General features: G+C 38.6%; 1 protein-coding gene across 2 annotated transcripts in view; it reads right to left on the bottom strand.

Moving 5' to 3' along the window:
• Positions 1-20173, bottom strand: part of TULP3 (TUB like protein 3) — a 66474-nt gene that overhangs the window by 22752 nt on the left and 23549 nt on the right. For both annotated transcript variants that reach the window (XM_023256666.2, XM_023256667.1), the window contains one exon: positions 8696-8747. In XM_023256666.2, coding sequence (XP_023112434.1) covers positions 8696-8747 — 52 coding nt within the window. The remainder of the gene's footprint in view (positions 1-8695; positions 8748-20173) is intronic.

The following is a 20173-nucleotide window of genomic DNA, read 5'->3' as shown; positions in this document are numbered from 1 at the left end:
AAACGTGCATAGGAGAAAAGATAAAGAAACATAGTAATGGTGATTTCTTTGGGTGGTAGATTATGGATTTTTTTTTCCTTTTTCTAGTTTTTGTATTTTCTAAATTTTCTAACTTTTATAATTGAAAAAACATAAAACTTCGTATCCTCTAAACTTCAAATTATTTCCATATTTTAATCAACTACGGAGCAGTGGCTTTTCCTTTCTTGCTCATTTTTACATAATTAGAAATAAAACAAATCAGAACCAAGGATAAAGAGGGGGAAGAAAACTTTCAGTCGGGACATTCTAAATAGAAAGCAATCAATTTTATGGATAAAAGTGATAGAGAATATGGTAGCAAGGAAAGTCAGGAAAAAAGTATGAGAAACTCTGAGAAAAAAAAACCCAACATGATGAAAAGGAAGATACTAGCACATATATTATTTTTAAGCTTTGACAAATAAGAGATTATAATACCTGGAAATTATTATGGATCTGGGATATCTCAGAATAGGAAAGTGCTAAGCCCCAAGCTAAAAAAAAGTAAACCATGATTTTAAAGCAAAGATATTATAACCTACTTTATTGTTTCTTAGGCAGAAAGCTGTCTATTTACTTTTTTTCACTGATACGCTTTTAAAAAGTGCCACGAGGGGCGCCTGGGTGGCGCAGTCGGTTAAGCGTCCAACTTCAGCCAGGTCACGATCTCGCGGTCTGTGAGTTCGAGCCCCGCGTCAGGCTCTGGGCTGATGGCTCAGAGCCTGGAGCCTGTTTCCGATTCTGTGTCTCCCTCTCTCTCTTCCCCTCCCCCGTTCATGCTCTGTCTCTCTCTGTCCCAAAAATAAATAAACGTTGAAAAAAAAATTAAAAAAAAAAATAAAAAGTGCCACCAGAAGAAGAGTTACTCCACGGGGTGAGACAATCAGTAGAAAAGGATGTATGTTTTCCCTCAACTGGGCTGATGAAAGCTTGTAGATAAATTCAGAGGACACAGAAGAAACAGAACTACTCTTTACCCAACCCCGTGAATAAGAAAAAAGACTAGGGAGCGAAGATAATGTGCCAAAATGGACTATTCCATCAAGAATGAATAAAGGTTAGAGCAAGCTGGGAAGGAATAACTGAAGTTTCTCAGATTATTTTGAGACTCATGAATTGATATGAATAGATGGACCTTAATGTAAAAGGAACACTAAATACATAAAAGGCCCTAATGAGCTGCTTCTAGCAACTGAGAAGTCTTACGTAGTGGATCGGAAGTAAGCCGGCTGAAGAAATGGGACATGAAACATAACAGACATGAGAAAGTGCCGCATCTATGTGGCCACAGTTATCTAGTCTCATATAGTCTCATAACTGGCAACAATTGATGAAGCAAAGATGCAAGCCACAGCCAATCCATTCTGTTAACATATGTAAAGAAAAAATGCTCTACAGGAAAGGGGTATTCTGCTGGTGGTCCAGAAAAGAGCAGCCAAAGACCAAGAATTTGAAAGAGGTTATCCAACCTGTCCCAAGACAGAGAAATGTTGAATCTGGTAGACAAGAGTATCCAATTTCCTGGGAGACCTTAGTCTGTTTGTGGACAGGAAACCATATAAGGGCTTCTTCATGGCCTTGATGAAATGTCCCTTGGGACTACTAATTTCATTTCCTCAAATTCCCTTCTTACCAACCAGCATTCTAATTTTCAATTAATTTCTTAGGTATCATGTTCCCAGAGCAGGGAAGCATGAGCAGCAGAGATGAATATACACTGGAAGAGCTGGAGTTCCCATTGTATATTAATAAATTGGTGTCTGGTTTCATACCTGACTGTTGCGAGTTTGACCAGTGTGAGTTTGTGCCAAAGGACCTGGTTATATTAGGTTCACTGACAAAACCCAGTTTTTAGACCTGTAAAGGGCAGACCAGACTCCTGGCCACAGTGATCCTACCAGTGTATCTGGTGAAGCCTTTCTCTATCAACTTCAACACAAGTCACACTTATTTAGATCAGCAACTTGAGGGAAATACACCAACTGTAGATTGTAGTAGCCACCACTACTACATTATAGCACTGAATATAACCTACTATTGTCCAAATTTTTAGTATATGTGCTGCCGAAGCGAGCACTTGTCCAAATTTTTAAACGAGAAAAAAATCATAAAATATTGGCGGGCAAATTGCTATTTTGGTGAAAAGTGTCTCCTGATTTAGCATTCTAATCATCCTCACACAGTTTGGAGGAGGGAGACAGGTGTTAATTGAGCTTCAATGCAACAATGTCAACTCATATTTCATTTGTTTTACCTTCCCTAAAAAGCTGTAAATGAGGCTGCATAAACAAAGGATTCTTTACAATATTAAAAGAAGGATGGGTAGTCAGGAAGAGAGCCACAGGTGACTGATTGATACCCTATATGCAATTAAAATACGTTGCTTTCAGGACCTTCAGTGTCACATAAGCCAAACCTTTAAATTTCCCAATTCCCTTGGAAACTGAAGAATAACTCAAAGAATCCATCTTTTCCAGAATGCAGTGGTATGTCCTATTATCACTCCCTGGGAGCAAAATATTGGATGGTAATTCCAAAATAAATGAGGAAATAAAGGAGATTAGATGGAGGGGGGATTCCGTCAAATGGCTTCATGCAATAAAATAATAAAGCTCAGGCAAGCCTCAAATTAGTAAGAGTCTGACTTCACTGATGCTCAATTTTCCAGAAAGACTCCCTAGAAGTGATGGGCTGGTTACAGTATGACACTTCTGGAACAGACCAGCTGACCACAAGGGGCAACCAGCAATATCAGAATGGTTGCCTGCAATCTAACAGTTTGGCTAAACATAACTAATCTCCCTAGCACACAAAGTGAGATCAAAAGAAGACGAGACTAAAATTTTTAAATCACACTTCTTTCTTTTTTTTATTTTAAAGAGAGAGAGAGAGAGAGAGAGAGAGAGAGAGAGTAGGGCTAAGGGGGAGAGTGAAAGAATCCTAAGAAGGCTCCATGCTGAGCACAGAGCCCAATGCAGAACTAAATCCCATGACCCTGGGATCATGACCTGAGCCAAAATCAAGAGTCAGGTGCTCAACCAACTGAACCACCCAGGAATCCCTAAATCACACTTCTTAAAATATCAATTCAGTGTGCGAATGACCACCTCTGTTATAATGATAGGAACAAACAGATGAGCAACCTGACCAAAAGGGACTATGTTGTACTTCAATCCCTTGTCCACCAGATGGCATAAATGTTCTCCACCTAATGTGCATCCGTGGCTGAGTAACATCCCCGGAAGAATCTAAAAATCTTTACAATCTGTAGCCAGCTAAGGAGTTCACATACCCTGAAAAAAAAAGTGAGTACCCTAGAGAAACAAGTAAAAATAAAAACAAAATATACTCAATGAGAAAGAATACCTTTTCAATAAATGGTACTGGGACAACTGGATATCCACATGCAAAAGAATAAAGTTGGACTCTCATCTTACACCATATATAAAAATTATCTCAAAGCAAATCATAGGAAGTGTAAGACTCTTAGAAGAAAACATAGGAGCAAATCTTGGTAACCTTGGGTAAGCAATGGTTTCTTAGATATGACACCAAAAGTGTAAGAGACAGGAGAAAAAATAAATGAAAACTTTATGCTGAAACCAATACCATTAAGAAAGTAAAAATTGCAGACAGTATTCACAAATGATACTTCTGATAAAGAACTTGGATCTAGACTATATAAAGAACTCTTATAATTTAACAACAAAAAGACAATAACCCAATTTAAAAATGGGTTTTCTCCATGTCTCCAAATGGACATACGAAGAGCCACTAAGTACATTTTAATGCTCAACATCATTAGTCATTAGGGAAATGCAACTCAAATGGCTGTAATCAAAGACAGAAAATAATAAGTGCTGACAAGGATGTGGAGATGCTGGAGGCCCCAGACATTGCTGGTGGGAATGTGTAAAATGGTTCAGTGACTTTTGAAGACAGTCTGGCAGTTCCTTAACATGTTAAACAGAGTTACCATATGACCCAGGAATTCTCTCACTCCTATTACCTGAGGTATATCAGACAAGAGAGATGAAAGTATGTCTGTACAGAAACTTAGACACAGGTTCAGAGCAGCATTATTTGTAATAGCCCAAGAGTGAAAACAATGCAAATGTCCATCATCTGATGAATAGATAAATGAAATGTGGAGTATCCACAACTAGGAATGTTATTCAACAATAAAAAGGACTGCAGCAGTGATACATGTGACAACATGGATGAACATTTTCCTAAGTAAAGGGGCCAGACACAAATGACTACATATTATATGATTCCATTTTATATGAGGTCTAAAAATCATTTGTACACTTTTTTCTCAAAGTTTATTTATTTTGAGAGAGAGAGGGTGTGTGTGAGTGGGGGAAGGGCAGAGAGAGCAGGAGAGAAAGAGAACCCAAGCAGCTCCATACCACCAACACAGAGCTCGACACGGGGCTTGAACCCACAAACCGTGAGCTCATGACCTGAGCCAAGATCAAGAGCCAGATGATCAACTGAGCCACCCAGGCAACCTTCATGTGTACACTTTAACTGGGTGTATATTTACCGTGTGTGAATTAGACCTCAATAAAGCTGTTCAAAAACCTATATAGGACAAAAACAGCCATGTGTAAATTATCTGTGAATCTAGGATTTTCAAACATTAAATACTAAGATTATACTATCAGGGAAAAAAGACAGATATGAAAGAAGCAAACCTGCTCAGTACTACTGAAACATGGATGATGAAAGAATGAGTTAAGAGAAGGAAAATGGTCAGTGTGGAAATAAGGTAGGATAAAACTTAGAGCAAGAGTTACCTTGTTTCTCTCGTACTATACAAGGCAGCGAGTGGCCTGGCCAGATACTCACATATCTCATTCTGTTGGCAGGTGTATCCCTTTAGTAGAGATGAATTAATTATACCTTCACACAATGATATTTACTGTAGATATCATTTTACAGACTCCACTTGCTCTGATTTCAAACTTACCAGGCCACTTTAATAATTGCAAACCTCCCGCAGATAGGAATGTGATGACCAGCTGATTCTGGTATATAGTTCATTAGAAATTAATAAATTAATCCCCTGGCTTAGGTTCATCACTTATGAAATTGGTTAGTATGAACCAATCCTCATGAGACTTATGACCTCTGGCTGCTCTTATCAAACTATCTCTCATCCTACAAAATTCATGACCAATGACTCAACCATGGGAACATTCCCAAAGCAGGACTCCTAAGAGGTTAATCTACTGTATACTTCAGGCAGGTGTGGGGAGAATAAGGTTCCCTAGGCTCTCCCACCTCCACTGATAATCACTGCCACAGTAAGCCACTCTCATGGATGGGAGCACATGGTACACCTCAGGTAGGTTGGCAGGCCCTGGACTGTGAGCCATCAAGATCCTACCAGCCTGTGAGGCCCAGACCGAGCAGCAACCTAGCCTTCCTCAATGTACTTCCATCTCAGCTCTAACTTAGTCTAAGATCCTATCTAACATTCTGTTATCCAGTCTGACCCCACTCTACAGATAAAATAGTGGGCCCCAGAGTTTAAGAATCTTACCTAAAATCAGGAGCACCTGGGTGGCTCAGTCGGTTAAGGGTCCGACTTCAGCTCAGGTCATGATCTCACAGTTCGTGAGTTTGAGCCCCGTGTCAAGCTCTGTGCTGACGGCTCAGAGCCTGGAGCCTGCTTCAGATTCTGTGTCTCCCTCTTTCTGCCCCTCCCCTGCTCATGCTCTGTCTCTCTCTTTCTCTCTCTCAAAAATAAACACTAAAAAAGTATTAAAAAGAATCTTCTCTAAGATTACATAGCTAATTAATGGCAGACTAAAAACTAGAACCAAAGGCTTCTGATTCCCAGCCCTATGTTTTATTCATTCTGTAGTGCTGCCTTTGTTACAGGCCATTTGAACACTCAGTTTGCATTTGTGGAAATTCCCTTGCCCCCTGCTGAGCAACCTCCTTCTTATGCCCAAGGCAGCATTTCAGGCCCCTTACAGTATTCTCGCACACTATTTAACACCATTTGTACATCAGGCCTGGACATTTTTGAATTTTAAAATACTTCTACAAAATTTTATGTCTTGATATTCATTGACCACCTCTGGAAAGATACATTAGAAGTTAGTGACAGCCTCTGGTAAAGAACTAAGCCATATAGAGAGGGAGAGACTGTTCATGAAATATCTTTTCTGTATTACCGGAATCCATGCTTTTAAAATAAAAGAAAATATATCTCTATACAAAATTCAAAAACTTCAAAATTCAAAAACTTACATCTACTATGTTATTTCATAGATGACCATAGATTTTAGATGCTAGCACAGTATGTACCAGTTAGCCTTATAAAAATAAATCAAACAAAGATCTACAATTTTATGGGCACATCTCCCTAAATAGAGTTTGCTACGCAATGGAATATAGAAAATAAAGGGCCCATCTCAAGTATTTCAATCTCTTTTGTGTGTGGTGGGGAGGTAAGTATAAGTAGAAATATATATATATAATCAGAATTTTCCCCATGATCCCAGTTAGATTAGTTTCCTTCCTAGTTTTAGTTTATGTTTTCCCAGTATTTGAAAGGATTGTTTATTTCACACCCTTTACCCGGCAACTTTACAGATGTGTGCACAACACTCGATGGGTCTCTGTTTAGAGGCAGCCTGCCTCGCAAAGGAAAATGCTGAGACAACCACCTGTAATTGCTGAGAAGTTTTTTTTGCCATTTTCCTGCTTGGCTGTGCAACACTAGACTTGCTTAAGATGTCCCTGTGTCTCTTTAAAGGAAGCAGGTTGGAGGGAGGATACAGCTGGTATATTAACCTCAGCAGAGGTTTCAAGGAAGCCTACTTATAAAAAGTGCTACAGCCAGGCTCCCCCAGGACAGGTCACTCATGTTGGGGTCCCCAGCCTTCCAAGCCCACGTGCCCTGGGGATCCCTAAGCCCCAAAGTGGATTTCACCGACACATGCCAAGATACAGGTGCCAGGCTGTTGGGGTTCACTTGGCCCTCCCCACGTGGAGGGTGGGCTTGAATATCAGGCTGCACAAGCACTCCCACAATGGCCCAGGGACAGGCAAGCTCTGTCGTGTGTTCACCTGGGTGCAGGGAGAGCCCAGGACAGCTGGGGCCCAGAGCGCTAGGCCCAGTGGTACTTGTCCCTGCCAGCCAGCCCTCTGGGGCCCTTGCCAGGGGTGGAGAAGCTGTGGTTGTCCTGTGCCTAGCCAGGTGGCTCCAGACAGGCCTCTGTTGCTATTTAGACCTTGAAGGTGACAGAACTAGATGGGTGGAGCCACAGCCGGGCCACCCTGTCCAAGAACCGTGGCTGCTCCTCTCTGCATACTTCACGATGCAGCATGTGAAGAGGGCTAGGGCCTAAGCAGGATGATGGCACAGCTGATGATGGAGGCCACCACGGCCACCTAGAAGCCAAATGTCTCCTATGGTGGCACAGGCTTGCATACAGGGGGTCTCTGAAGACCACTGGGCAACATTTCCCTTCCAGCTGCACGTGAGGAGACTAGACCCCAACATTTGGTGACTTGAGTGTCAGTGGAATGTGATGACAGTTTCTGCCATCACCATGAAGACTCAGAAGGTGCCATTCAGGGGTGGCCACACATGAGCACAAGCACCAGTGCCGTTCCTGGGGCCAGCGTGGCGTTCCAACCCACAGGGGCCTTGCCCTATGGAGAGTAGGCCTGCACATCCCCACATGCCCCAAAGAGACCTCTTCCCCAGTTTTTAATGAGTCCACCTTTAAAGCAACTTATTACACTAGAAGTCCCATTATTAATTCCAACATTAACATAAATAGGCAAAATTTTAGAGGTATGTTTAGTCACCTAGAGTCTAGACACTACATGGGAAGACTAGAGCTATAGAATGTCCTAAATTAGAAAACATGCTCAAATGAAAGCAAAATATGTTGGGCATAGGTTCTAAGCTGACTAACAATGATGATCATAGCATATAACGACACACAAGTGTCCATTTATTCCTTCCTTCCTTCAAATATTTAACGAAGGATTATTATGTGCCCAGCCCTATGCTGGGAACTTCTGGTCATCATAAACAGACTTGACTCCTATTCTCATGGAGCTTAGCGTAGTGGAGGAAACAAACATAAATCAAATCACTGAAGAAAAGAATGAATGTGTAACTGAACACTGGGACCAGTGCTGTGAAGAAAACTGTGCTGTAAGCAATCGGGGTTTTAAGCAGGCACAGCAGCATGCTCAGATCTGTATTTGAGAATGAGAAAAACATTGTAGTTCAATGAAATTGAATAAAATTCCGTGAAATTGTAGTTCATTCTTGTAGTTCAATGAAAGTACAATGTAGAGACATATTTAAGGCAGCAGGACCAAATTACTATACAGAAATACAATGTTAACATTCTTCTAATTCTTAGGAAAGGTGCCAAGGAATTTCCAGTGACTATAAATCCAAGGCCAGTTTTATCACTGTGCTCCTGAAGGCAGTTGGGTCTTGCCAGAGCCCAGGGCCTTGGTTCAGCACTGCTTAGTTACAACATCAGAACCTTTCCCTTTCCTGTCTTCTTTCCATGACCCTGCCAAGACTTCAGAGTTCAAGACTCTGCATCAGCAGATGCATCATCATCATAGTCAGTATAGTTGTTCACTTATTTCAAAACAGGAGGGAGACTCCTGATTTGCTCACCTGATTATCTAGTTTCAGCTGTCGAAGCTTCATTGTCTCATCTTCAAAGGCACTATTTAAAAAGGAAAAAAAAAAGCATGTAAAGAGAAAATTCTGTTAAAAACATGTCAATTTCGTATTCTCCATGTATCTACTCCCCTGGGCTATTTTCAGCCAAATGATTCTGCCTTAGGGAAAGTTTCTAGATGTTACCTGACACTGGCTTCAGGAGGACTTGCCAGGCTTATTCTATGGAAAACCTCAGGAGACTGAAGTACCCAAAGAGTAAAAAGAGAAAAAAAAAAAAAAAAGATGTAGAACATAGACTCACATGCATGCAGGAATTTTTTTTTTTTAAACCGTATGTTGGGTACTAACTATAGCCCAGACACAGTGCTAAGTATCTGACATGCATTATTTTATTTATTCCTCAAAACAATCCTACAAATTAGGCACTATTATTCTTCACACTTTGAACATGGAGAAACAGACTTAGAGGGCTATGCATAAGGTTAAACAGAAACAGACTCTAATCCAGGTCTCTTTCCAGAGTCTAAATTCCACCTAAAAATCCAATATATTTTTCTTCTTTTTTGGAGCTAGTTTTAGGAAATAGAGAATTAGACTAGATGGGGATTGTGGCAGGCTGCCCCCAAATACGTCAAAGTAGCACACTGATAATTCTGAATTAAAGTTTACTTGAGAAACAGCCAATGCAAGCACATTCTGACCCTCCTTTCTGTCCCCCAGAAGCAGGAAGTCAATTTCCCATGTGAAAGGTACTCTTCCTGTACCAGGAGGTAAAAAAAACATTTATCACCAGAGATAGAGAATTCAAGGCCTAGAAGTCAATGTACACAAACTCTGCTTAAGTTCTTCACTAATTAGTAGCCAAGACTAAGGTTCTTTGTCTTGTCATTTCTTCACAAATTTATTGTTTCTTTCTCTAAAAGGTATATAAACTGCCTGCTTTGGTCATTTCTTAGGTTCCATATCTATGAGACCTCCATATGTACAAAATTAATTTTTCTTCCCATTAATCTATTTTGGGTCATTTTAATTGTTAGACCAGCCCAAAGAACCAAGATTAGTAGGGGGAATTTTCCCCCACCCCCAACAACTGTGTATAGCATCTGACTACAGCCTACTGATTTCCTTAAGATCTAGGCAAGTTGGGCACCTGGGTGGCTCAGCTGGTTGAGTGTCCGACTTTGGCACAGGTCATGATCTCATGGTTCGTAAGTTCAAGCCCCACATCGAGCCCTGCATTGGGCTCCTCCAGGCTCACTGCTATTAGAGCAGAGCCCACTTCGGATCCTCTGTCCACAACCCACCCCCCCCACCCCCGCCCCCGCCACCCCTTCCCAGCTTGCACTTTTTCTTACTCAAAAATAAAAATAAACATAAAAAGATTTAGGCAAGTCATTTAACTTACTTTGCAAGTTTGCCATTAATAAAATATGATGCCAGTCATGGAAGGAGACTATAAGTACAGTTGAACAGACAAGACTTAACACCACTAGGAGTCAGATTTGTTTGATGGAAGAAAACAACAACAAAAATGGAATCCAATGACTGTTTTCAACTGATAAACCAAATGCTTTTGAACTTTAAAAAAAACTCTCTCTGAAGCCATTTCTATTTTTGAAAATTTTCTAACTTAAGATTTTATTTTGGGGCGCCTGGGTGGCGCAGTCGGTTAAGCGTCCGACTTCAGCCAGGTCACGATCTCGCGGTCCGTGAGTTCGAGCCCCGCGTCAGGCTCTGGGCGGATGGCTCGGAGCCTGGAGCCTGTTTCCGATTCTGTGTCTCCCTCTCTCTCTGCCCCTCCCCCATTCATACTCTGTCTCTCTCTCTGTCCCCCCCAAAAAAGAAATAAACGTTGAAAAAAAATAAAAAAAATAAAAAGATTTTTTTTTGTGACTCAGAATTCTTGGAAACAGTAGAGAATGAAACAAGGCAGAAATGGTTTTCAGTTATTATTATTTATAATAATAGTAATTATTATTTAATTATAATTTTTTCTGGAGCTTACTATCAGAATCTATTTGAGAAGATAAATTCCATGGTTACCAAGGGAAGCATGGCTTTTCCTACATTTGAGGTAAAAATACCAAAGCATCTACCCACACCTTAGTGGTTTACCACTACCTTCACACATTTTAGGTTTCATGCATTTTATTATTTATTTATTTTTTTTTTAATTTTTTTTTTCAACGTTTATTTTATTTTTGGGACAGAGAGAGACAGAGCATGAATGGGGGAGGGGCAGAGAGAGAGGGAGACACAGAATCGGAAACAGGCTCCAGGCTCTGAGCCATCAGCCCAGAGCCTGACGCGGGGCTTGAACTCACAGACTGCGAGATCGTGACCTGGCTGAAGTCGGACGCTTAACGACTGCGCCACCCAGGCGCCCCGGTTTCATGCATTTTAATAATGCATAACAACTTGGAATTTGTGTACTATCTCCAAGACTCCTCCTGCCTACTAACCTGTAAGCAGATTTTTTTTTAATGTTTATTTTTGAGAGAGAAAGAGAGAGAGCACATGCGTGAGCAGGGAAGGGGCAGAGACAGAAGGAGACAGAGGATCTCAAGCAGGCTCTGCGCTGGCGCAGGGCTGGAGCCCAACAGTGAGATCACGACCTGAGCTGAAGCCGGACACTTAATCGACTGAGCCACCCAAGCTTACAGCCTGAACCTGTAAGCATATTTCATAACCCCTAAGATATAGATGACATCCTGGTTCTCTGACAGTTTCCCTCTATTAATTTCCTTCTAAACTATATGCTTAAAAACCTGTTGGGTATTTAAAATAAATCATCTCCTTTATCCCCGTTCAAAAGAGGGAGGGACAAGCAAACAAACAAAAATGTCAGATATGATGTATTCAGGCCTTGACTTTGTAGGTCCCTAACAGTTCTCCTAGACATGTTCCTGTTTTCCTTAATATTTTTAATATTCATTCACATATTTTTAAATCCTAGCTTTATGAGTACAGTACTAGAATATTATTAGTATTTAGTGGATATTAGCATAAATTTGAAAAACTCTATAAAGCAACTAAGACAAAAAATTAAGAATATTAGGATATATAGGGAAAAAAGTATGAATACACAGGAACAGGTAACATGGTAAAAAAAATGCACTGTTACGTGCTGGTATTTTCAACAGCTACTGCTATGAATCCTGCTTCTCCTCTAACTCACTTTGCCTTCAACACTAAACTAGAATTGCAAAACCCCCTGGCATAGAAAATAAATCATCCTATCCCACCCCCAACCCCACCTCTACACACACACACACACACACACACACACACACACACACACACACAGCTAAAATCTCGCTCATGCTAAATTCTCACACACATCTAAAGTCCTCAAACACTTCTGTTAAAGACGCTAAGAGTGAGGAAACCAGGTGTATCTTCAATGCCAATCTCGACACCACGTAATTCCTTTCATCAAGCCTGAGCAAGCTGAACAGGTTTTGTTTTGACCTTAACAAAAGAAGCACTAAAAATATGCTATATAATTATAACATTTAGATACCTCCTATACATCAAGAGCTATGCTTCCTTTGAGCTCTAGTTTTAAATTGTAATTTACCAGAAATAACATATTTTATATACTTACATTAATCTGAACTAGAATTTCTGGTCTAAACTGGAACATGATCTTACTAAATTTGCATTTTTCCTTCAATACTCTCGCCTTCCTTTAAAACAAAGTTGTTTAATGGCAGGCCTAACCAAGCCTGGTTCATAAATCAACATAAAACAAGAAGAATTCCTACAGTGTAAAAGAAATGGAATTACGTACTATATTTCCTCCCATTTTTCTCATGGAAAATTTCCTATTTACTGGATACAAACAGGGAAAACCCTAAATATACATCTTATAAAAACAACATAGATCCAACATTGAAGTGCAATATAGAATAATACCCACAGACCGCCATTCTCTTGAACTACTCTCCATTATATATATGTGCATTATACACACACACAATGCTCCCACAATAAGTGTAGTCACCATATCTGTCACCTTGAAACATGATTACAATATTATTGACTATATTCCCTGTGCCATACTTTTCATCCTCATGACTTATTTTATAACTGGAAGCTTAATGCCCCTTAATGCCCTTCACCTATTCACCCTATTATTTCTTTAATTGAAAGAATTTTTGAGATAATATATGTGTTACAAGAAGATTGCTGGTAACAAACTCTTTTTGTATGATTTTTTTCTTTCTAGTTTTTTTCTTCATTGGTTGTAAAAATAAAGCATATTCATCTTATAGATTTTGTAAAAATTTATAAAGAAAAAGAAATAGTCTCTTCATAATCCTACCATCATGAGATAATAATCCCTGCTAACAAGAAAATATCTTTACAAATATTTCTAGTAATTTTTATATATTTGAAATAAAATTTATGATTTTTATATCATTTTAACTCAAGATTATATCATAAGCATCTTTTATGTTATATAGATTTTTGAAATATAATATTAAATGGCTGGTATTCTAAAATATGGACATTCCATAAATTTTTTATTGTGGTAAAAACATGTATCATAAAATGTAATACCTTAACCATTTTTAAGTGGACAGTTCAGCAGTGTTAAGTATATTTACATGGCTGTTTGCATACAATTTTTTATAGCAGCATTATTCACAAGGGCCCAAAAGTAGAAACATCTCAAGGGTCCATCAACTAATAAATAGGTAAACAAAATCTGATTTATCTATACAATGGGATTTATTCCGCCATAAGTAGAAGAGCTTGAAAGCATTGTGCTACATGAAAGAAGCCAATCAACAAAAGACCACATATTATATAATGCTGTTTTTATGAAATGTCCAGAATAGGCAAATGCATAGAGGCAGAAAGTACGTAAGTGATCGCTTAGGGCCTTGTGGGGATCAAAGCTGAGGGATGATAGCTAAAGGGCATGGGATGAAAACGTCCTAAAATTCACTGTGGTGATGATTGCACATTTCTATGAATATACCAATAAGCACTGAAGTGTGTATAATTTAAATGGCTGTATTGTATGGTATATGAATTATATTTCATTCAATAAAGCTGTTATTATTAAAAAATTCATGAGTCTATACTAATTCTAAATAAATGGCACAACAAAGATCTTTACAGAATAACCAACTAATAAATATAGAATGAATAATGGAAGTAGAATGTCACCATTTTATAATCACCATATTAATAATTGACTCTTGCAAGAAACATTGATGGATCCTACAACCATTGAGTAAAATAAGATATTCAACACAATCTCAAGTATCTCCCCACAGATTATATTAGTTACAAAGAGGGAAAGGTAACCTTACAATGAGAAAATCTAGCAGATATCACCTTAACCAAATGAACAGATTCAGCAATGATAGGACAGACTGACATAAGGTATTTCCTGATGTGATGTATCGAGAAGAAAACAATATCACGTATGCAATATTCCTGCCAACAATGTTTGTCTTAAATCTATTCAAGAGGAAACAAACCAAATGGAGGGAAATTCTGCAAGACAACTCTCAGAATTCTTGAGAAAAACATCCTTATTGAGAGACCAAAAAAAATTTTTTTCTAGATTAAAGTGGAGAGACTTAAGAGATTTCTGGCAAGAAAATATAACACATAATCTTTGAATATTAATCATAACATACACACAGTAAAGACTATTATGGGTGCACTAAGGATATTTGACTCTGAACTGTGCTTTAAATAAGTATTAGCATATTAATGTGATAATAGTATTGTGGCCATGTAGGCGTGGGAATAAGGTGGAAATAATAATGGAACAGGGTAGTATGGATGGGGGGAGCCACATTTCTCTGAGTATCCATGAGTCCATAATGATATGAATCAATGAATGAATGAATAAATAAATGAAGAAGGTACACCTCTTCCTTGCAGAAAAAAAATCCAATTAAAAAAGATAAAAGGGAGGCACCTGGGTGGCTCAGTGGGTTAAGCATCCGACTTCAGCTCAGGTCATGATCTCCTGGTTTGTGAGTTCGAGCCCTGCGTCAGGCTCTGTGCTGACAGCTCAGAGCCTGGAGCCTGCTTTGGATTCTGTGTCTCCTTCTCTCTCTGCCCCTCCCATGCTCATGCTCTGTCTCTCTCTGTCTCTCAATAATAAATAGATGTTAAAAATTTTTCTAATAAAAAAAAGATAAAAGGAATGATGGAAATAGAAAGTCACCAAAGGCAAACACAGTAATAACCATTGCAGACAAGAACCATAAATGGACACTAAAATTAGTAGCTCTAAGTATGATGGGAACTAGATATTTGCATAGTCTCAAAGTATCTGTCCACAGGATAATTACTGATTGCAAAGGGAAAAAGAGTAACTTTATAATGGAGAAACCTGGAAGACAGCACGTTAACTAAATGATTAAGATTAACATCAGCAGTAAGAAGACACAGCAACATCACGCTCCTCCTGATATGATGTGCTGAGAAAGGTACAGCATCATTTTTTTGTGGCACTCTCGCCAGAAGTGCACAGCCTTAATTTAATCATGAGGAAACAACAGAGGAGCCCAAACTGAGAAACACACTACAAAATAAAAGGCCAGTACTCTTCGAAACTGTCAAGATCAGAAGGGATGAAGGAGAATGGGAGGTTTGAGCTTCCAATTATGTGATGAATAAGTCACAAAGATAAAAGGTACAGCATAGGGCATGTAATCAATGATACTAGAATAGCCTTGTATGCCAACATATGGTAGGTACACTTATGGTGAGCATGGCATAAAGTATAGACTTGCTGAATCACTATGTTGAACACCTGAAACTAATGTAACACTGTATGTCAACTATACTTTGATTTTTAAAAAAGGAAAGGCAAAGGGGCACCTGGGTGGCTCAGTCAGTTGAGTGTTTGACTCTTGATTTCAGCTCAGGTCATGATCTTGCAGTTCATGGGATGAAGTCCCACATCGGGGCTCCACTGTCAGTGCAGATCCTGCTTGAGATTCTCTCTCCCTCTTTCTCTGCCCCACCCCCACTCGCTTGCTTACCATCTCTTTCTCAAAATAAATAAACATTAAAAAAAAAAAAAAGGAAAGGCAAAGAAAGACTGAGATACTAAGCAAGTTGGAGAACACTAAAGAGATATGATGACTAAGTAGACTACAGGATCCTGGATTTGGATCCCAAATTATTAAGAGACATTAGTGGGAAAACTGGTAAAACTCCAAGAAGACCTGTGGATTAGCTAATGGTACTGAATCAGTATTAATGTCCTGGTTTTGATAATTTACTATGATTATGTAAGATATTAACATTAGGGGAAGCTCAGCCAGGGAATTCTCTTACGTTTTTACAACTGTTTTTTAAGTCTCATTCAAAAGATTTTTAAAAGTGAGATATTAAGAGATAATGTTAGTAAGTAATGACTCTAGGTGAAAGTCATAGGTTATCGGTTTATTTTCCTTGCTTGATTTCAGTATATTAAAATTTTTTCAAAATAAGAAACTTGAGGGGAAAAAACAAAAAACCAGACATTTTCCTAAATGTGTACACTTAAAAATCCACATGCCCCGGGGCATGTGGTGGCTCAGCCAGTTGAGTGTCTGACTCTTGATTTCAGCTCAGGTTAGGATCTCATCATGGTTTGTGAGTTTGAGCCCCACATTGAGCCCCGCATTGGCCTCCATGCTGACAGTGAGGAGCTTGCTTGGGATTCTCTCTCCCTTTGTCTCTGCCCCTCCTCCTCCCTCAAAATAATTCAAAAAAAAAATCCACATGCCCCTTAGTCGAGGGTCTAATTTACATGCACAGTATTTCTAAGGAATGGAGATGGTATGAACAATAAAGAAATTTGCCCAAGATCAAATATCTGAGACACTCAAGAGCCCACCTTAAAATGTTATTCACTGAATTGCTAGTCTAGAGCTGTACCCAAAGACCATGTTGCCAAATAGTTTGAAGCATTTAATAATGTATCAATGACATGCTAGATTCTATGATTACACTTTTAGCATTCCTGTCAAGTTCTCTACGCATACAAAAAAAAAAAAGGATAATTTTTTCTACGCATACAAAAAAAAAAAGGATAATTTTTTCTAACACAAAATCCATTGCTGCAATACAGTCAGGGAGTGCTTCTTGCCGCCTCCTACACGGTGCCAGATAATAAGGATGCTGTAATCAGCACTTCGCTGCAACTTGGCCAGGGATGCAGGTGGCTAAACAGCTCCTTCTGTGGTGCCGGAGGGAGTAAACACCATTCTTGCCAGGAGCACAGCAGGCTAAGACTTGCAAAAATGAAGGCTATGAACAGTCCATGGCTCTTCTAATAGTAACTTGAGTGAGTACTTCCTTTACTGATTGCAATATTGCTTCATAACATCACAAATGATCATTTTTAGTCTCAGGAATTAGTTAAGAAACAAGGAAAGGCTTACCCTGCTTTATTACATAAATTCAATAAATGCCAATGGGGATTGATAAAGGAGACAACTTCGAAGGCAATTTATTCATTTTAGTTAGAGGAATTCATAATTGTAAATTGTTAGTAATTAGCTGCCTGTGTGAAGTTACAATAAAGCAATTTATGAAAATCTGGTTCAACTCAATCAGAAATAAATGTACTATGTGTGACAACGAACTATTAGATGATATTACAGGAAAAATGAAGGAAAAAAGGTTTACCTGAAGACAAATAACTACATAAAGCAATGTAATTTTTTAATTCTTAAATCTAGTCCATTATTCATACTTAATAAAAGATCTGACTCCTACTTCTGGGAGAAAAACTGTACATATTATTATGCCTTTCACTTAAATACACATACTAAAAATCAATAAAATCAACAAATTAGACTTCATCAAAAAGAAACTTCTAGGGGCGCCTGGGTGGCTCAGTCGGTTAAGCGTTTGACTTCGGTTCAGGTCATGATCTCACAGTTTGTGAGTTCGAGCCCCGCACTGGGTGCTGTGCTGACAGCTCAGAGCCTGGAGCCTGCTTCGGATTCTGTGTCTCCCTCTCTCTCTGCTCCTCCCCCACTTGTGCTCTGTCTCTCTCTCTAAAAATAAATAAAATGTAAAAAAAAAATATTTTTTAAAAGGAATCTTTTAGAGTGAGTACATCAAACTAAAAAATTTCTGCACAGAGAGGAAACTATAAACCAAATCAACAGGTAACCTACTAAATGGGAGAAAATATTTGCAAATCATATATCTGATAAGGCGTTAAAATCCAAAATATATAAAGAACTCATACAAATCAATAGCAACCTCCCCCCAACAATCCAATTTGAAAATAGGCAGAGGATCTGAATAGACACTTTTCCAAAGACAGATGACCAACAGATACATAAAAAGGTGCTCAATATCACTAACCATCAGGGAAATGCAAATCAAAACCACAATGAGATATCAGAATGGCTATTATCAAAAAAAACTAGTGTCGTTGAGGATGTGGAGAAAAGGGAACTTGTACACTGTTAGTGAGAATGTAAATTGATACAGCCACTATGGAAGACAGTATGGAGGTTCCTCAAAAAAATTAAAAATAGAGCTTCCATATGATCCAGTAAAGTCTATTTCTAGCATTTATCTGAAGAAAACGAAAACCCTAACTTGAAAAGATATCTGCACCCCCATGTTCACTGCAGCATTATTTACAACAGCCGAGACATGGAAGTAACATAAGTATCCATCAATGGATGAATGAATAAAGATGTAATATGGAATATTATCCAACCACAATAAGAATGAAATCTTGCCACTTGCAACAACATAGATGAACCTTGAGGGCATTATGCTAAGTGAAGTAAATCAGAGAAAAGACAAATATTGTATCTCACTTATCTGTGGAACCAAGCTTACAGATTGGTGGTCACCAGAAGCGGGTGGGGGCTAGGCAAAATGGGTGAAGGAGGTCAAAAGGTTATAAAATAAACCAGTTACAAAATAAGTGATGGAGATTTAGGGTATAGTTAATAATAAAGTATTGAGTATTTGAAAGTTGCCAAGGGAGATCGTTAAAGCTTTCATCACAAGAAAAAACAAATTTTATAACTATAGTTATGAACATTAACTAGACTCACTGTGGTGTTCATTTCACAATATATACAAATATTGAATCATTATGTTGTACACCTGAAACTAATATAATGTTATATGTCAATTATACCTCAATAAAAAATATGTTCTCTTCATCTGTGGCTTTTGTTGTACAAAAAGATATTGTTATGAAAATTAAAGGACAAGGCTCAGATGAGGAGAAAATTTTTGCAAAATACATATCCAACAAAGGATTTATATTTAAAATCAAAGGTAGTCTTACCAGTTTACTCAGAAGACAACCCAATTAAAAATTGGACAAATGTTTCAACATTCATTTCATAAAATAAGATCTACAAATGGTCAATAAGTATTTGGAAAGATGATCAATATGAATAGTCATTAGGAAAATGCATATTCAAACCACAATGAGATTGGGGCGCCTGGGTGGTTCAGTTGGTTAAGTCCCCAACTCTTGGTTTCAGCTTGGGTCATGATCTTGTGATCTCACGGTTCATGAGCTGGAGGCCCACAATGGGCTTCGCACTGACAGCATGGAGCCTGCTTGGGATTCTCTCTCTCCCTCTCTCTTTCTGTTCCTCTGCTGCTCACTCTCACTGTCTCTCTCTCAGAAATAAACTTAAAAAAAAAAAACCCAAAATGAGATATCAATACATAACCACTGGAAAAGCTAAAAATTAAAAGACAGACCATACCACGCGTTGGTGAAGATGTAGAGCACCTTGAAGTCACATTGCTGGTCAACCAGTATTTGTGTGCAAAATGTGCAACCACTTCCAGGTAATTTTTTAAAACAGCAAATGCCAAACTGGGTGGCTCAGTCAGTTAAGTATTCGACTTCGGCTCAGGTCCTGATATCCTGGCTCATGAGTTCAAGCCCCATATCAGTCTCTATGCTATCAGCACAGAGTCTGCTTCGGATCCTCTGTCCCCCTCTCTCTCTGTCCCTCCCCTGCTTGCACTCTCTCTTTCTCTCTCAAAAATAAATAAACATTAAAAACAAAAGTCAAATTATACCAAGTATTTAATCCAACCACTCCACTCTGAAATCTACCTAAGAAATGAAAGCATATGTCCACAAAAAATATCTACATATGCGTGTTCATAGCAGCTTTATTTGCAATAGCCAAAAAGTGTAAACAACTCAAATGTCCCTCATCAGATGAACAGATACACAAATTTAATGTGGGATGCCGTTTGGAAATAAATAGGAAAAAGCTATTGACACACAAACAAAATGGATGAGTATCAACATCATTCTGCTAAGTACAAAGAAGAGAATATACTATAAGATGACATTTACATAAAATTCTAAAAGATACTAGATCAGTAGTGACAAAAAGGAGTGGGTTTCTGAGAGTGAGAAAAATTGGATTATAACAGGGCAAAAGGAAACTTTTGGGGTTCATTATCTTGACTGTAGTGATGGTTTCA

This window comes from Felis catus, chromosome B4 (genome assembly GCF_018350175.1).
Source record: "Felis catus isolate Fca126 chromosome B4, F.catus_Fca126_mat1.0, whole genome shotgun sequence".
NCBI classification, from domain to species: Eukaryota; Metazoa; Chordata; class Mammalia; order Carnivora; family Felidae; genus Felis; species Felis catus.
Note: the sequence above shows the minus strand (reverse complement) of the source record. Positions and strands in the feature narration are given on the sequence as shown.